General features: G+C 41.9%; 1 protein-coding gene across 1 annotated transcript in view; it reads left to right on the plus strand.

Moving 5' to 3' along the window:
• The window catches only part of BCL3 (BCL3 transcription coactivator), a 69,865-nt gene that overhangs the window by 25,174 nt on the left and 26,738 nt on the right, over window positions 1–17,953 (plus strand). Inside the window, exons 2-3 of the mRNA XM_073570802.1 lie at window positions 6,310–6,484; window positions 14,105–14,213. Of these exons, the coding sequence (XP_073426903.1) occupies window positions 6,310–6,484; window positions 14,105–14,213 (284 nt within the window). The remainder of the gene's footprint in view (window positions 1–6,309; window positions 6,485–14,104; window positions 14,214–17,953) is intronic.

The following is a 17,953-nucleotide window of genomic DNA, read 5'->3' on the forward strand; positions in this document are numbered from 1 at the left end:
ACATTACTGATCCTGAGTTACATCCAGTATTATACTCCAGAGCTGCATTCACTATTCTGCTGGTGCAGTCATTACGTACATACATCGCATTACTGATCCTGAGTTACATCCTGTATTATACTCCAGAGCTGCACTCACTATTCTGCTGGTGCAGTCACTGTGTACATACTGTACATTACATTACTGCCCCTGTACTGATCCTGAGTTATTTCCTGTATTATACTCCAGAGCTGCACTCACTATTCTGCAGGTGTAGTCACTCTGTACATACATTACATTACTGATCCTGTACTGATTCTGAGTTACATCCTGTATTATACTCCAGAGCTGCACTCACTATTCTGCAGGTGCAGTCACTGTGTACATACATTACTGCCCGTGTACTGATCCTGAGTTACTTCCTGTATTCTCCAGAGCTGTGCTCACTATTCTGCTGGTCCAGTCACTGTGTACATACATACATTACATTACTGATCCTGCCCTATTCCTTCCCAAGGCATTGTAACTAATCTTATCTCTGAAAATGTGACTGTGTGTTGTCTGTTTCTAATGACAATTATCAGATTTATGATTGCTGCTCTGGAGTATAATCCAGACTGTGACTCAACATCAGTGTAAGAAAAGTAATGTAATTTAGTCACAATTTTTTTATATAGACTGTATCTGTATAGTCTACAAACAGTCTTTTCTGCTGAATTGATGTTCTCCCAGCCAGGATTTATTCTTCGTTTCCCTTATGAATAACTTATTTTCCATTATTTCTATAGTTCTACAGCTGTAAACCATACTTGAGAGATTTCAGACTATGGTTTTTTGACATTTGTTTTTTTTTGTGGTTGGTCATTGAATATTTCTGGCCTGGATGATAATGCCATAACTTAAAGTGACACTTGAGACAAACAACCCATCAATCTCCACCATGGTCTGTTGACTGGTCTGGGCTTCCATTGTTGGGATTTTGTAGATCAAGATTGACTTTTTGGCTATAACCAAAAAAACACTATGATTAACTTTCCAATAGATTTCTGCCATAGGTCGGTAATGATCATTGTGGTTTGGTCTTGATGAAAAGGTTTGAAAACCTTGAAACGCGTTGACATAGACTTAAATTCTTGCTTCACCTTTGCGTGTGATTGTACCTTTGAACCTTGGGCAGTGCAGCCTCAGAACCACCGTATTCCTCATTTATTGCGTAGGTCGGGATCTGTCATTCTCGTACAGACATTGATGGTCAAAAAAGAGTTCCCAAAATAGTCACCTTATCAGTAATATGAGTCCTTGTCACAATGTAGTTCATGTCCTATCTTTCTCTCGAAAATAGTTGACCTATCAAAATGTTTTTGAAGTGTGGATGGAAAAAAAAGGGAATCCAGCGGAAACATAATCATAGAGAAGGTGCAATGTTTTTGTCTTGTTGGATTGACCACTTGACCACCATGATACCCCCATTAGGAGATATTGGACACATCATACCAAACTGGTAAAAAGTTGTCATATCTGCTTTGTCTTTACTCATTGTAGGTCTATGTCATCTTCAGAGTGATTTTTTTGCAAGAAATTCCAGATGGCATCTAATTTGGCCCAATGGACAATTTCCAGTTTAATCCAGTGGTGTTTTCATACATAAATCCAGTCTGAATGAAGATTGCATATGGAAAAATAATTTTTAAGGCATTGGCTCTAAAGGTCAAAGAACAAGAAGATCGGTCCAACTGCTCCATCCAACTTATTGCATTCATTCCCGAAGAATCCTCGACCTTTGTAATAACCCAACCATGTGTATCGTAGCGGTCCAGATTTTTGCTTGTGTCAACAAGTAATGGTGTTAAATTCTAATTGACATTCATTAAAATCCGGGAAGATATGGGACGCCTACAAATTTCAGGTGGTTTCCAGAGCTGCCGTTATTCTTGTGAGCTTCCCATAAAGCATTGGGGATGCACATTGCTAGAGTATGATGTGGTTCATATTGTCAGGTTTCTGCTTTTTGTATTGTAAATTGTTGTGGCTCATAATATATTTATATTATAAGAAAGCATGGGTGTAGCTATAAGGGCGGTAGAAGCTGCTACCTGGTACTGGTGCTTGAGAGAAGCCAAAAACCCCTCAAAGTACATCGGAGAACTCTAATTCTATAAGTGGTCCATGTTAGGTATGGACCCCTGCTTTGGGTCCAGGAGCTTCACGTTAGGTTTCACAAAGGATGTCACATGTTGGGCAAGGTTACTGTGTTTGTTATGCTTAATATTAGATCCATACTGATCGTACTGTCCATCTTCAAGTAAGTAAAGGCATGCTTATACATACAATAGCTGTTGGCCAAAGGTTTGGCTCATAGTTCTTGCCCTTGACCTCACCATAAATGTGTTTACCCAACAGAGTAAATATACTGATGGTCAAAGTGTTTCACGGGACAAAAAATGATTGGGTATGTTGATATCCAATATGTTTGATCTTTGTTTACCCTACAGATCTAGCGTTAAGGCTATTCAAGAGGCCTGTACTCATAGAATCCTACCAAAATTGATTTTATCCACGGACATTATTCAGAAGTGTGCATAAAAGCCTTAAAGTTGAGAATCCTCAGTGCCTGATTTTTTTTCCTGTATATAAGTCTAAAAGGAGTATGACTGCACTTTCCCAAAACTTTTTAAATATTTTAGGGACATATTTTAATCCGTGATGGTCCAAGAGCTGAGACCTAATTGATTGCTATAACCAACAAGCAAAAGCCAAGCTTTACTTTATACCAATATTGAAGACAGGCTCCATAAAAAGTCTAGTAGTCTCCCTCAAAGTTTGGAGAAGGCAGAGCTTAACTCGTCACATCTACTTCTTCGTTTTAGCCATCAGTGGGGCTTAGCAGCTGGATCCCCACCAATCAAAAGTTTTATCGTGTCAGTCTGATTTATCAATAGTTTATAAAAGCTCTGTTACACTTAACGTAATGTCAGTGTTTGACTGTTGGAGATCTGTTGATGTCAGTTTCTACTCAACTTCCCATTAAATGAGATTTCTCATTGTCTTAAATGGGTACAGTTTCAAACTACTTGTAAAAACAAGAATTCCACATTCATTCCTAAGAATGGAGGGATTTTTAATTCCATTGTGTAATGCTCATAGCCTTAGATGATAGCCACCTCTTCAGCCTATAATAGATGGCTGGTTTTCTAGGCAAGGAGCGTGCTTGCAACATCCTTGGATCCGACCATCTTCAGTGTCACTTTGCTACTCCAATGCTGTCTCTGCTTGCACCATGGAAAAGCATACGATTCATGTCAGTGGTGCAACCATGCTGCTGGTCCATCATCAGGAGCACACCATTCCCTGGCAAGCAGTAAGCCAGGAGGCAGGTGAGCAGTGTGTTCCTGAAGAACAAAGTGTTAGGGCTGGCGGAACGCACCAAATTATAAAATAATAGTAGGTGTGTTCGCAGCCCGGGGTCCACCGTGCAGAGGTGGTACACTGCTGCTAGGTAATGGCGGGAGTATAAGGCGGTGTGGAAAGGTCACACGTGGGTTAACGTCACCCAGTGTGAACAGGAGCGAACTCTGTTAACTCACAGAGCCGCACTACCGCTGAACATAAATGCCGGAGCCTGTTTAGCTCACAGAGCCCGGCCAATGAGCACACAGAAAGCGGTCACAGAACTCTACCCCAAGGACACGGGATCAGATCCCTCTAGACCTTCTGAGTGCGCGGTGTCGCAACTGCGGACGCCGCTATAGACGCTGACTATGGAGTGTAGAGCATGTGCACTGAGGCGTGCCGAATCACTGATGGAGACTGATGCCTGTCACAGACTCTGTCCTACCTTCACCTAAGCCTGGGCGCTTACCAGGTTAGGCTGCACAACACATGCGGGTTTCTTAATGAGTCATTCACCAGAGACATTCATACATGCATACAACACTCACTCCTCATAGTCTGATAATGCAGTCTCTACTAGTGCATGGCCGAGCGGCCATGCGAACCTTTTATAGTGGCGTGCTTCCGAGACCTTCCTGGCTTTTCGATAACTTTTTGCCAGAAAAGGCTTCCAAACTGCCATAGTTTGCGGACCCCAAACTGATCATATGGGTTAGGGCTATTTGTCACTGTGGATGTGACTAGAATATCGTTATTTAGAAACGTATGGAACATAAGATGAGTAAGTGCATCCCTACAAAGGCTCGACTATTTGTGTCACATCAGTATAAACTATTTGTCAAAGACAAGCACGCAGGAACAACGGGGAAAACCAGCTCCTGCTGAAATTAAAGCCAGTAAACATTTAAGACTATGACGTGATTAACATGAGTCCAACGGGGATATGTTTGAAAATCCCCTAAATGTCAGAAGCAAAAGCTTTAGCATGTAGTGACAGTCAACAGATGCCGCTTCATAATTTGAAAGTTATGGTAATAGGTCAAATGTGTCACTCACATTTATGAATTACTGCCCATTTAAGACACTAAATCTCATATCCAATCTTAAAGAGTTATTGCAGTTCTTGCTCAAGCAAAATCTTGACCTGTTGGAGATACTTAAAGAGAATCTATCTCCAGGTATTTGCTTCCCCATGTAAGAGCAGTGTAAAATACAACAGTAACCCTGATTCTTGCTTACTGGACTTCTCGCTGTAGTTTTGATAAATCACAGTTTTATCTGCTGCAGCTCTGCTAGTCTTTTCAATGATGAGCCCTTGGTTTGTAGTCCTCGATATTAATGAGAGCTGGCTATCCTTGCTCCTTAAATTTGATTGACAGTTTTTTTTTTATATACAGAAATCTGTATATTAATGTCATGAGAAGGGTTGGGGTGCAGTCAGACGGCTGTATAAATTGGACCGAGCTCAGACCGCAGTGCACGAACTGGCTGGTAGCTCTCCTGAACTGAGGTTGACAGCTTCGTGTATTCCTATGCTGCTGTCACGGGAGAGCCGCCAGCCAGTCCATGCACTGTGGTCTGATCTCAGTCTGGTTTTCACGGCCACCTGACTTCTCCCTAAGACTAAGCTCATCATTGAGAGGACAAGCAGAGCTCCAGCAGATAAAACAGCAATTTTGACAAAACTAAAAAATTAGCACAGTAAATTACACAGAACTTTCGGTCCCTATTTTATGATGTCCTCAGATTCGGAAGCATAAACCTGGTGACAGATTCTCTGGATTGAAGTGTTTCAATTCCACTGGAAGGAACTTCTTCTTATAAATATGAACATCTGACTGAATCTTAAAAACAGTTAAAGACCAATTTAAAGTGGTTGTCCAAGATTTTTTTTTAAAATGTCTACAACAGTGGGAATGCATTAATGAGAATCTCTCAGAAACTTCACCCAACCATTTATATGACTGTGTAGCTCTATGAAAGATAAGCAAGTTGATCCGTTTATGACCCCAAAGTGATGCTTCAGGAGTGAAAAATTGCCTTTTGAAGTTTTGTATATGTGTGTCTAGAAATGCATTGAGGTGTGACGGTCCACTTACAGCCCCTTAGCCTTGCGCTGCATTTCCTGGCGTATATTGGAGCCAACGACCTCTCATTCAACCAGAGAAGAGTGGTGCTAGGCAGAGAATACAATGTGAGGCTGAAGAGCTGTAAGTGAACCATCATGCCCCAGTACACTTCCAGGCACATATATAGACAACTTCAAAAAATTATATCTCACTTCTGGAACATCATATTGGGATCATAAAGGGGAAAAATGTTTATAGTTTAAAGGGCTACATAGTCATATAAATGGTTTGGGGATATAGAAGTTTCTGACTGGTTCCCTTTAGCAGGTTCTGGTCTCGCTCATCCTCATGAACCTTCTTGCAGTGATGATTCGTTGACCGCATACGGGCATGCGATTATTGTAGCCAATTAGTGGCCTCAGTTGTCATGTTCTGACCATGCTGCTATCAATGCTAAGGCTAGTGATTGGCTGCACATCATCACTGGACAAGAGTTCCCATGATCAGTGAGACCCCAGGAGCATTAATGCTGTAGAAGAAGAGGGAGTTACCAGAAAAGTTTAAATTACTTCATCATTTTTAATTTAAAAAAAATTGGACATTCCCTTGAAGTTAATCAAAAGGAAGACTGAGTAAACCTAGGTTATTTTTCTTGGATTACTCTTTGTGGCACGTAAACCTAATTATCTTTATTGTGAATATTTCCTTCTCTGAGGTGTTGGGGAAATTTTGTATTTGCGTTAATTGAAGTCAGTTGGGTTCCACCCTTGGATAGACTTAAATACATTTGTAAAAATAAGAACAGCACATAGATCAATCATCCATTATTTTTTTTAGCTGACATATATTTTTGTGTTGTTTTTTTTTACAGGGAGCACTCCTTGTATCGCCCCCACGTTTTCCCTATACCCAACATCTGGCTCTGCCATTTTGGAATCGCCCCTCCTGAGACTTGTGACACCATATCACACAACCGTGGTTCCTACAGACACAGACTTCCAGGCTGACCTCATTGCTGCTACCCAACCAGATGAAGATGGAGACATGTAAGGGCTTCTAAATTCCCAACCTGCCATCTTTGCTGCATCTAATCTGAACCATACATAGTCTCTTTCATACATTAGCATGTGGACAAACACATTAATGTTTTAATTTATTTAAATATAGATGAAAAATATTAAATAATAAAATACTGTTAAAGTTTTTAAAAAATTCTGCTTGCTCTTGTGGCTACCATGGTATCATCAACAGCCTTCTATTCATGGCCTTCTTGTTATGTGATCACCATACATATGCACACAAAAGCTGAGGCAACATTTACAGGATGGAAATCTCACAGGATTTCTCTATTACTGGATGAGAGAACCAGCACTCACAGGCTTTTATCTATTACTGGGTGAGGGAACCAGCACTCATAGGCTTCCTCTATTAATGGGTGAGAGAACCAGCACTCACAGGCTTTCTCTATTACTGGGTGAGAGAACCAGCACTCACAGGCTTTCTCTATTACTGGGTGAGAGAACCAGCACTCACAGGCTTTCTCTATTACTGGGTGAGAGAACCAGCACTCACCGGCTTCCTCTATTAATGGGTGAGAGAACCAGCAGTCATAGGCTTTCTGTATTACTGAGTGAGAGAACCAGCACTCATAGGCTTTCTCTATTACTGGGTAAGAGAACCAGCACTCACAGGCATTCTCTATTACTGGGTGAGAGAACCAGCACTCACAGGCTTCCTCTATTAATGGGTGAGAGAACCAGCAGTCATAGGCTTTCTGTATTACTGGGTGAGAGAACCAGCACTCACAGGCTTCCTCTATTACTGGGTAAGAGAACCAGCACTCACAGGCATTCTCTATTACTGGGTGAGAGAACCAGCACTCACAGGCTTTCTCTATTACTGGGTGAGAGAACCAGCACTCATAGGCTTTCTCTATTACTGGGCGAGAGAACCATCACTCATAGGCTTTCTCTATTACTGGGTGAGAGAACAAGGACTCACAGGCTTTCTCTATTACTGGATGAGAGAACCAGCACTCACAGGATTTCTTTATTACTGTGTGAGAAAACAAGGACTCACAGGCTTTTGTCTATGATAAGGTGAAAGCAACAGGACTCAAAGGCTTTCTTTAATAAGTGGACTGAGAAGCAGTACTTCTAGGCTGAGTCTATGGGCGAGGGATAAAGGATGACTCACAGGCTTTCTGTATGAGTTTGTAATGAAAGCAGCACTAATAGGCTTTATCTAGGAGACAATGGAGCATCAAGGTTCACAGACAACAGAGGAATCTCAACTCACAGGCTTTATCTAGGAGTCAAGAGAGGAAACGGGGCCTACAGGCTTTATCAAGGAGTGAATGGAGGAAACAAGGCTCACAGATTTTATCTAGGAGTGAATTGAAGAAACACGACTCACAGGCTTTATCAGGGAGTGAATGGAGGAAACAGAATTCACTGGCTTTATATAGAAATGAACACAGGAAACAGGACTCACAGGCTTCATCTAGGAGTAAACAGAGGAAACAGGACTCACAGACTTTATCTAGCAGTGAATGGGGGAAACAGGACTTACAGGCTTTATTTAGGAGTGAATGGGGTAAATAGGACTCACAGATTTTATTTAAGAGTAAATGGGGGAAATTCAAATTCACCTGCATTTGCTATGTTTTTTAACCAAAAATTTGATTTGCCATAAATAAATTTGCTGCAAATCACAATACTGCAAAACCTCTAATTGCCCAGAAAATACATATATAACATTCTGAGGTCTCCTAGGACTGTATTGAACCCCTTTTGATCTCATTAATTGCAAACACACTTATTAATATCCAAGTGACCTCAACCTATCGGGATATGAAAAAAATGGATAGTAACTAGTGCTAACCAACAGCTGTATTCAGGTGGCGTGTGCGGGACCAATATCAAACAAAGGAATTGTAGAAAAAAAAATATTTTTTTACAACATGCACACTTTGTGATGAACACAGTTTCATTTACTTTCAGGAACGTGGAGATTTTTATTTTGTCTTTAAAAAAAAATAAGAATAGAAATGTTGGCTTGTTTTTGTTTATCTCACAAGACAGGTAGCACAATTTCTGTGACACACAAGCCTTGGTTTCTGAATTTTTCTTTAGTAGCAAAATCAGAACAGAGGGGTTTCAAAACTGCCCTCCTTGTTTGCAGTGTGTGTAGAATTGAAAAAAGGCTGTTATTACAGAAATAGTTCCTTTACCCGTGTAAATACTAACGTAGTGTAAGTGTGTTAATATACTCAATTATCATGATCTGATTGACCCCTGGCTTTTACAAAATAAGACTATGGAGTGTCAAAATGAGGTTCCAGAGACATACATTGTAAAATAGACTTTCGTCTCAGGCATAGAACTGCTTTAAGTATGCAGTAATCATAATATCATAATAATTATGATAGAATAATAATTCACTAAATAATCCCCCAAGTTGCAGTTCACATGAAGCTAATACAATATGATGACATGATAGCAAAACCCTCGACAGGCTACATCTCATGGTTCCACATAGTCTCCCATAGCATATATATCTCCAGACTGAGCATCATGAAGTAGTTTTTTCATATCAAAAGTTTTCAGAAATTTTGCGCCACATTTTAAAAAAATGTTGAGCCAAGATCAACGCTGAGAAACAACATGTGTTTCTGCTGCCAGAGTCTAGAATCAGGAAGTTTTCAGTAAATCATTATTGCTCTGAATTTAAAGGACCTTTTTCCTGGTGGCCAAGTAATGGAACATGCAAATTTGCCTGCTCCATTATGTCTTCCTTGTTGGGATTAGATAAATAACATCATAAATACGAAAGGCAGATACTATATCAACTTTTCTATTCATAGAGAGATTGTTTTGACCAATGACCTGTAATAACCAGAGATTCACCTTTTTACTGGAAGATCACAAATGGTAAAAAGCTTAGAAACCACCTAATCTGGCTGTTTCAAAAACCGCAAAACCCCTCATTCCCCACCCTTTAAAACCACAGACTTCCTTAACCTTCCAGTACTTACCCGTCTCACCTCCCCCAGCTTGTTTTAATGTTGTCCATTTGCGGCTTCGGCAATCCCCTTCCTCAATCAGTTCATAACCAGCATTGTAGATGTGATCTGTAGTCGATCGATAACATATAACCTCTAAATATAGTGATTACTCTTCATTACGAAAGCTGTGTAATTTAATGCACTACTTACAGAAGACCTGCCAGATGTGCCACTACATTATTTTATTAGCCTTGTACCCAGAGATTGAGCTTAAATCATAGATCCCTACATAAACATAGGAGATGGCCAACTTAACCTTCGGTGAATTCGACCAAAAGATACTTTTGTTCTATTTGTTCTATTCCCATAAAAAAAAACATGAACACTCAACCAAGCCGATCGTTCCTGCGTAGACATCGGACCATAAAAAATTACTCCATAAATAAATGTAGACGCATAAATAAATATTCCCTTAGACTAAAGGAGAAGCTAGATCACCCCGTAAAATAGACCTTCTAAATAAATATAGACCCCAAACAAGACCACCAAAATACGAATACCATATTGGATCTCCTAAAAAGACTACCCCAAAAAATATCGTATAAACCATTTAAAATGGCTGTAGTTTATATAAAAGACCCCCATAAACTCTACTCCCTTTCCTCTGCTGCTTATCTTGGTGTTAATATTGTCTGCAGTGCTGACTTCAATGCGACAACGCTGCAACCCATCAGTGAAGTCAGCGGCTTGTGCCATAAACTCAGGCATTAACTGAGCACACTTATTGGCTGCAGCGCTGTCAACATGAAGTCAGCGCTGCAGACAATAACAATCAAGTGAAGCAGCGTCGGAGACTCAGTGCTGGACCTGGGGATAGTGAGTAAAGAGAGAATTTTGCAAAATTCTGATCGGATTACGATCGCCGGTGAACATTGTATTTGCAATATTCACCAAACACAGCCAAATATCATTGGAGTATATGGGACTGGAGTTGAGCGAATATGTTCGGAATTGATTGTCAAACATAAATGTGGCACGGATAGGGAACAAAAATGGCAAGAATATGGCAAATTTGGATTCAGCGATCGTTTCTGAACTTATTTGTTCAACTGTAACGGTAAGTAAAGAACAGGTTTTTGGTTTTTAAACAAACTGCTGAAAGCGGAGGGGGGTTTTTCCAAAAACTAGAAAAACCTTTTTAAAATACAGACCCCAGACCCACTCAACAGAAGATGTCTGGAGGTCATATAAACTGGGAAAGGTGAATATGTGGGTCACCTGGGAGGTTTGCCAGCGCCACCAGGAGTCTGGTAAATTTCCCGATTTTTCCAGCACTTTATAGGAAAATCTGGGAAAGTTGGCAAGTATGGCCTATCAGTTTGTGTTGCAGGGAGTGTTGATACCGACTCTCCTGTAGTAATATGCACCCTGAGTTATCTACATTACTATACATGCTGCCACCTGCACTTCCGCTGCTGTATGAGAGATCTTTGTTCCCAGAAGTAGACCCAGATATGACTGTATCATTTTTTTTAACACCCTAAAATCTATCTATATCACACCATGGTTTCTTAAATTTCTTTGCACTCAAAATTTGCAATAAAACCCCCTTAGGCTGTGTGCACACGCTGCGGAAAAGGTGCGGATTCATCCGCGCGGATTTTGTACAATCCGCAGGTGAAACCGCAGGTCAAAAGACCTGCGGTTTTACCTGCGGATTGCTCTGCGGTTTTGCCCTGCGGTTTTTCATCTCCTCAATGGAGGAGATGGCAAACCGCAGGAGAATCTGCAGAAAGAATTGACATGTCAATTCTTTCTGCGGATTGAAAACCGCAGATAATCCGCGCGGAAAATTCCGCACCGTCTGCACTGCGGTTTTTGATTCCCATAGGGAATCATTGTACTGTACACCGCAGCAGAAACTGCTGCGGGTCCGCAGCGGCCAAAACCGCTGCAGAACCGCAGCAAAATCCGCAGCGTGTGCACACAGCCTTATACTTCCCTTACTCCTTGTACCTCTCTTTATCTGTTTGTATCTTCAGTTGATGTAACTTCTCCCCCTCAAGACTTAAGTTTCACTTTATTGTAAGAAGAACCTTTTCTGTGAAATCCCTTCACTTCCTAAAACTGACACATGCAACTTTGTTCCCTTCCCCCTAACTCAACCCCAAACTTGTACATGCCCCCTCCCCGGGGCTCCAGTCTCTTTATAATTTACTATGACATGGACATAAACTTTCACAAGTGGTGGCTGCAGAGATATTCATAGACTTTGCGAGTATAATAGATTCTTACTAGGAAAGTTATGAATTGTTTTCTAGGTGCACTTATAGTACCAGGGGTATTTACATGAATATTAAGGGAAATTCCAACCAAACGTTTACAGTGATGTCCCCTGAAACGTCACGTACCTGAGATCTGTAAAAACTTATATCATTAGGTAAATTTGAGCAAAAAAATTTGAATGACCACTGTTCAGTGGCTCTATTGGTAGTTTGGATGCTGCACATAGTAGGTGTTTAGAGCTCACCTAGTGACGTGGATTCTCTAAGATGTAGGTCTGTGTGAGCAGCAGAAACCGGAGGTAATGGTGCAGTGGAGTGGGTCTTGTCAGATGACATGTGAATCAGGACCAAGACAGCATGGTATCCATGGTGTCAGACAGACAAGTAGAGCAGGAAGCAAGAGATGAAGAAGGATCACATGTGTGGATACTCACTAACATGCAGAGATATCACACAACAGTGATAGGATAGGCAATCTGGTAACTTGATTGCAGAGATACAATTTCACACAGTATTAATAGATGTGAAGGCAATCTGGTAACTTGCTTGTGGAGATGCAAATTCTCTCAGTAGTAATAGATGTGTCGGTGTAACTTTCTTGCAGGATGCAATTTTACTCAATAATAATAGATGTGTAGGCAATCTGGTAATTTGCTTGCAGAGATGCAATTTCATTGAGTATTAGATGGGTAGGCAATCTGTTAACTTGTTTGCAGAGATGCAATTTAACTCAGTAATAACTAGGTAGGCAACCTGATAACTTGCTTAAAAAAAAAAAATTGAGCTTGGTTTGAGTTGGTATACATGCAGTACATAAATGCATGTCCACATTGGCCATAAAACATACAAAACCTACAAGAGACAAAATGAGCAAAAGGGTTTTTGCTCATTTTGTCTCTTGCAGGTTTTGTCTGATAACTTTCTTGCAGAGATGCAATTTCACTCAGTAGTAATAGATGTGTAAACAATCTGGTAACTTGCTTGCAGATATTATACACAGGAAAAAGAACTATGGGCAGCGTAGCAATAGCAGATAATAATAATAATAGTTAGGTACTTTAGTTGTAGAGACTAAGGTTTGAACAGTGCTAGTATTAGCAGAGATGAGTTTGCTATCAGGAAGCTTGTTGCTGCAGAATTTAGAGTGCAATATGACTAGGAGTCACATGACTGAGCTAGTAACATGACTGAGCTAGTAAGTTGTTGCAGATTGCTGGATATCAGACAGGAGTTTGTTGGAAGTTTAGATACTGTACCTGTCTGGAACTGTGAGAAGTGAATGATAAAGCTAACTTCTGCAAAAATCATGGTAGCTAGAATCAATGTTTCCATAAAACACACAGATGCCTGAGCCAGTCTTAAACTGCCTTTGGTGATGATTTATGATTGTTGTTGACTTACCAGAGAAACCAAGGATGATGTCAGTAAGGCCAGGTTCACATAGCGTTAATGCAGTCCATTCAACGCATAGCGTTGACTGACTGCATTAACGCTACTCACATAACGCAATCGCGTTATGTGAGCCCGCTAGCGCAGATGCTTCATTTGCGCTAGCAGTGACGAACCCCCGGACGCTGCAGCCGCGTCCAAGGGCCCGTCACAGAATGACGGCACATCGCTAGCGCATGCTGATTTATGGCATGCGCTAGCTATGTGCTCCTAATGGGAGTCAATGGCAGCATTAACGGATTGCGTTACATCGTGTTATGCCACGGTGTAACGCAATCCGCTAAACAGACCTGCCAAACGCTATGTGAACCCAGCCTAATAGGAGAAGTAAATCTGGACAATGGAGTAATACAGAATGCTTACAGTGTTTGGAACCAGCGGCCATGTTCCTGCAAATCTTTTTGCTCAACTCTATTAGTAGGGGAATCTTCAGCTTTAGGATATGCTCACTGTAGGTGTCTGATCACAGTCAAAGACCAGACAGAGTGATTGGCTAATTAGACAGTATCCAGGCACCAAATATCTGAGGGGTTCTGGAGTTCCCATCTCGATCCCATTTGAGGAACAATGGTGGACCAATGCTTGAAGATGTTTAACCAGCCAACCTTCTTCTAACAGGTCATGTCACCAATCTGACTAATCTGAGTCAGGTTATATTACTAGCTCCAGGCACTTTTTCCCCAAATAGTGGCTCTTTGGTCATGGTTATGTTAATGTTTTACTGAAATGTTCTCTAAGAAACGTTTCCTTACATATTCGATATGTGTCTTCTTCATTGATAATCACATAGGTCTCACGTGGTATGCTTCCTCGGAAAATTGGTGTGGCACATTGGTTTTTCCTATTTGTTCCCTACTGGTTTGACATTGTTATTTTTGCCTGATCCACTCTTATTAATATTTTTTCCTTATATTTTTTTTTCTCAGAGCATTGCACATTGCTGTTGCTCATGGAAATTTATCAATAGCCCAACGGGTCATCTCTTTACTAAACCATGCCAGAAGAGAAGTTGATGTACTCAACAATCTTCGACAGGTAAGCAAGAAAGAACGGTTGTATTTGACTTGTTCTCCATTGAAGTTTCCATTTAAAAGTAAAGTTGTACTTTGATAATAAAGGCGTAGTTGGGTCGCCCTCCCAGGGCTGTGGGGTACTCGGTACCGGGCCGGTGTCAGGGGGGATGTGTCACAGCAGCGGTGACCTGGTCCGTGGCCCTGGGCGCCCAAGTAATCAGGGGTGTTGAATGGTGGTTTGTAGTTAATGGAATAGTTCGTGACGCCACCTGTGGTGTTCGGCAAGTGGGATGTTGGGCCGATGCTACATGCAGATCCTCTGGGGCTGGTGGTGTGTTGCAGCCAAGATGGTGAAGCTTCCCACAGGTGGAGCTGTAGCCCCAGGGCAGTGTAGATGTAGGGGCAGAGGAGAGGTGCAGGCGGTGTACAAGTTGATACCCAGATGTAGTGGTACAGGGTGTGTTGGCGCAGGAATAATTGGAGGACACCAGGGCGTGCAGTTCCAAAGCTTTACTCACAGTCTGTAGCACACACAGATGCCTGACTCCGTGCTGTGTCCTCCGGGTCAGGGACTCAGTCAACCACCAGATCAGATGGAATGCTCCCTTCCAACACTCCGCCAACATGAGCCTTTCTGAACGTCTCCTCTTATAGCGCCTTTAAGTGTGAAGTACACCTAGTACTGAGTTACACTGGAGTGCCTCCTGACAGATGTTCCCAAGAACTCTACTTGTACGGTAGACAGCTGTAGCCTGCTTCGGGGACTCCTCTCTCCTGAGCCTGAGTCCCGGCTCACTATTCACGTTGCTGTTGTGCCCCCAAATCTTAGATGGGACTAGTGCATTTACAGCCCACTACTCCACCGGTGTCTGCTGCAGGACCTTCACTATCCATACAACCTCGGGGACCGGGCCCCAGCCTTGCGCTTAGAACTTCTAGGCAGGGTTCTCCTCTAACCCATGTCCTCTCTGTTCCCTTTTACTCCTTCGTTCCGTACTAATCCCTCTCTCTCATAGAAGATCAGGTTTCAGTCAAATGTCTTTCTCCTTCTTTCCTTTCTTGTGCCAGCTGGCTCAGATCACTGAGGCAGCTGCAGCACTCCTTCCTCCATCCCTCTTCCAGGGATCCTCACTCCTCTCCGAGTGACTCTCTCTTCTGCTGACTGACTGACTGACTGACAACCTAAACCTTCCCGCTCTTTATGTATTCTAAACTCCACCCACCTCCCAGCACGTTTCGTGTTCCAAGCAGGGAGCCACCAAAGGTGCTCTGCTACATTCCAAGCAGGGAGCTTCAATGTGGCTTTGCTGAACTACCATGTTGTGTGGGATGCGAGTGTTGGAGCATGGTTAGGAGCTTCCAACTCACCTGGATGGTGGGGTACCACACCTCAGGAGGAGGTGCAGTTCCTCTGTGGCAACTGAATCCTCAGGGGCGCCACATAACCTTGCGTGGGGGTTGGGGAAGAGCCATCCATCCCATAAAATGTAACATGTCTTTGTTCCCAAAGGCTAAAATTGACTGTTTCAACACCTAGTCATCACAAATTAGGCTGAGACAAATGCTAAATTTGGTGAACCCTTTGATTGAGGTTCGACTAGTCAAACAGATGGTCATCTAGAGAGCAGTCACTTGTTTGGAGGCGTCTTTGGAGTCAAATACTTACCAGCAAAGTCTATTTTTTGTAGGATTCTTCACAAGTAACCTATTAGATCTTATTGATGATATGTCTCTTGTTTGCAATGATAAGCTCAAAAACACCCCCATAGCATGATGCTGCCACCACCATGTTTCACTGTTGGGATTGTATTGGGCAGGTGATGAGCAGTGCCTGGTTCTCCAGATAATCTTATTTATCATAGTCTGGGAGTCCTTCATGTGTTTTTCAGCAAACTCTATGCCGGCTTTCATATGTCTTGCACTGAGAAGAGGCTTCCATTGGGCCACTCTGTCAAAAAGGTCCGACTGGTGGAGGGCTGCAGTGATAGTTGACTTTGTGCAACTTTCTCCCATCTCCCTACTGCATCTGTGGAGCTCAGCCACAGTGATGTTGGGGTCTTCTTTACCTCTCCCACCAAGGCTCTTCTCCCATGATTGCTCAGTTTGGCTGGATGGTCAGGTCTAGGAAGACTTCAGGTGGTCCCAAACTTCTTCCATTTAAGGATTATGGAGGCCACTCTGCTCTTAGGAACCTTGTGTACTGCAGAAATTCTTTTGTAACTTGGCCAGATCTGTGCTTTGCCATAATTCTGTCTCTGAGATCCTTGGCCAGTTCCTTTGACCTCATGATTCTCATTTGGTTTGACATGCACTGTGAGCTGTGAGGTCTTAGGCCTCTTTCACACATCAGTTTTTTGCCTTCAGGCGCGATCCGGCTTTTTTTTGTAAAACCGGATCCGGCAAAATGCAATGCCGGATCCGGTTTTTCCCCATTGACTTGCATTAGCGCCGGATCGTGCCGGATGGCATTGCGTTTCATCCGTTTTTTGCCGGATCCGGCAACTTGTCTCATTCCGGCGTCTGGAAAAAACGGCTACTGTAACGTTTTTTGTCTCCGGCGAAAAAGCCGGAAGCGCCGGATCCGGCGCATTCCAGCTTTTTGCTACAATGAAAGTCTATGGGCGCCGGAATGCGCCGGATCAAGAAAAAGACGGATCCAGCCACCGGATCCGGTTTTTTTAAGTCTGCGCATGCTCAGATCCAATTGGCCAGCCGCCAGGAACAGAGACGGATCCAGCAAAAAAACGGATCCGTTTCTACAGTTCTCCAAAATTTATGCCGGATCCGTTTTTTCTAAAAAAAGCCGGATCCTGCCTGACGGCAAAAAACTGATGTGTGAAAGTAGCCTAATATAGTCAGGTGTGTGTCTTTACAAATCAAGTCCTATCAGTTTAATTTAAACACAGCTGGACTCCAAGGAGTAGAACCATCTCAAGGAAGATCACAAGGAAATGGACAGCATGTGACTTAAGTATGAGTGTCTGAGCAAAGGGGCTTAATACTTATGACCATTTGATATTTCAGTTTTTCTTTTTTAATAAATTTGCAACATTTTCTACATTTCTGGGTTTTTTTTCAATCAAGATGGGGTGCAGAGTGTACATTAATGAGAAAAAAATTACCTTTTTTAAATTTACCAAATGGCTGCAATGAAACAAAGAGTGAAAAATTTGAAGGGGTCAGAATAATTTCTGTACCCACTGTACATGTTCTATATAGATGGAAGGTGAACTTTAGAATCATTCTTTGGTCCAATCCCATACAACATCACCAAAAATGTATGAAAAAAGGACTGTTGGATTTTCACAACTAATTTTTGTTCAAAAAGTCCCTCATAATTAAACAGATTACAAGGTGTTCAGCTCCTGGAACCTCCAGCAATCAGCTGTAATCTAAGGAGAATTCTGCCTCGTTGCTACAGAGAAAAGGAAACATTACATGTTTCATATTGTATTCGGTAGATCGCTCTTATGATGCCAGTTACCAAAATTCTGTGCCTGAGAGATGAGAGACCTAAATGATTACTTGATAAGATATGTGAAAATGAGTATCCTAAATCGGACAGAATATTTTGAAAGTCTATTCATTTTTAAAAGTTATTGAAAAATTTTGGGGACATTTTTTAAATTATTTTATAGCTCTAAAAAACAGTATCATTTATGGAAAGAGATTAATCTCAGTGGTCAAAGGTTAAAGCAAGGACCGTAAACCCCCAGTTACAGAAGAATTAGCAACTGTGTATCATCCGATATTGTGAATTAT

The sequence above is a fragment of the Dendrobates tinctorius genome, unplaced genomic scaffold (genome assembly GCF_039654945.1).
Source record: "Dendrobates tinctorius isolate UK_male_01 unplaced genomic scaffold, ASM3965494v1 ptg000028l, whole genome shotgun sequence".
Lineage (NCBI taxonomy): Eukaryota > Metazoa > Chordata > Amphibia > Anura > Dendrobatidae > Dendrobates > Dendrobates tinctorius.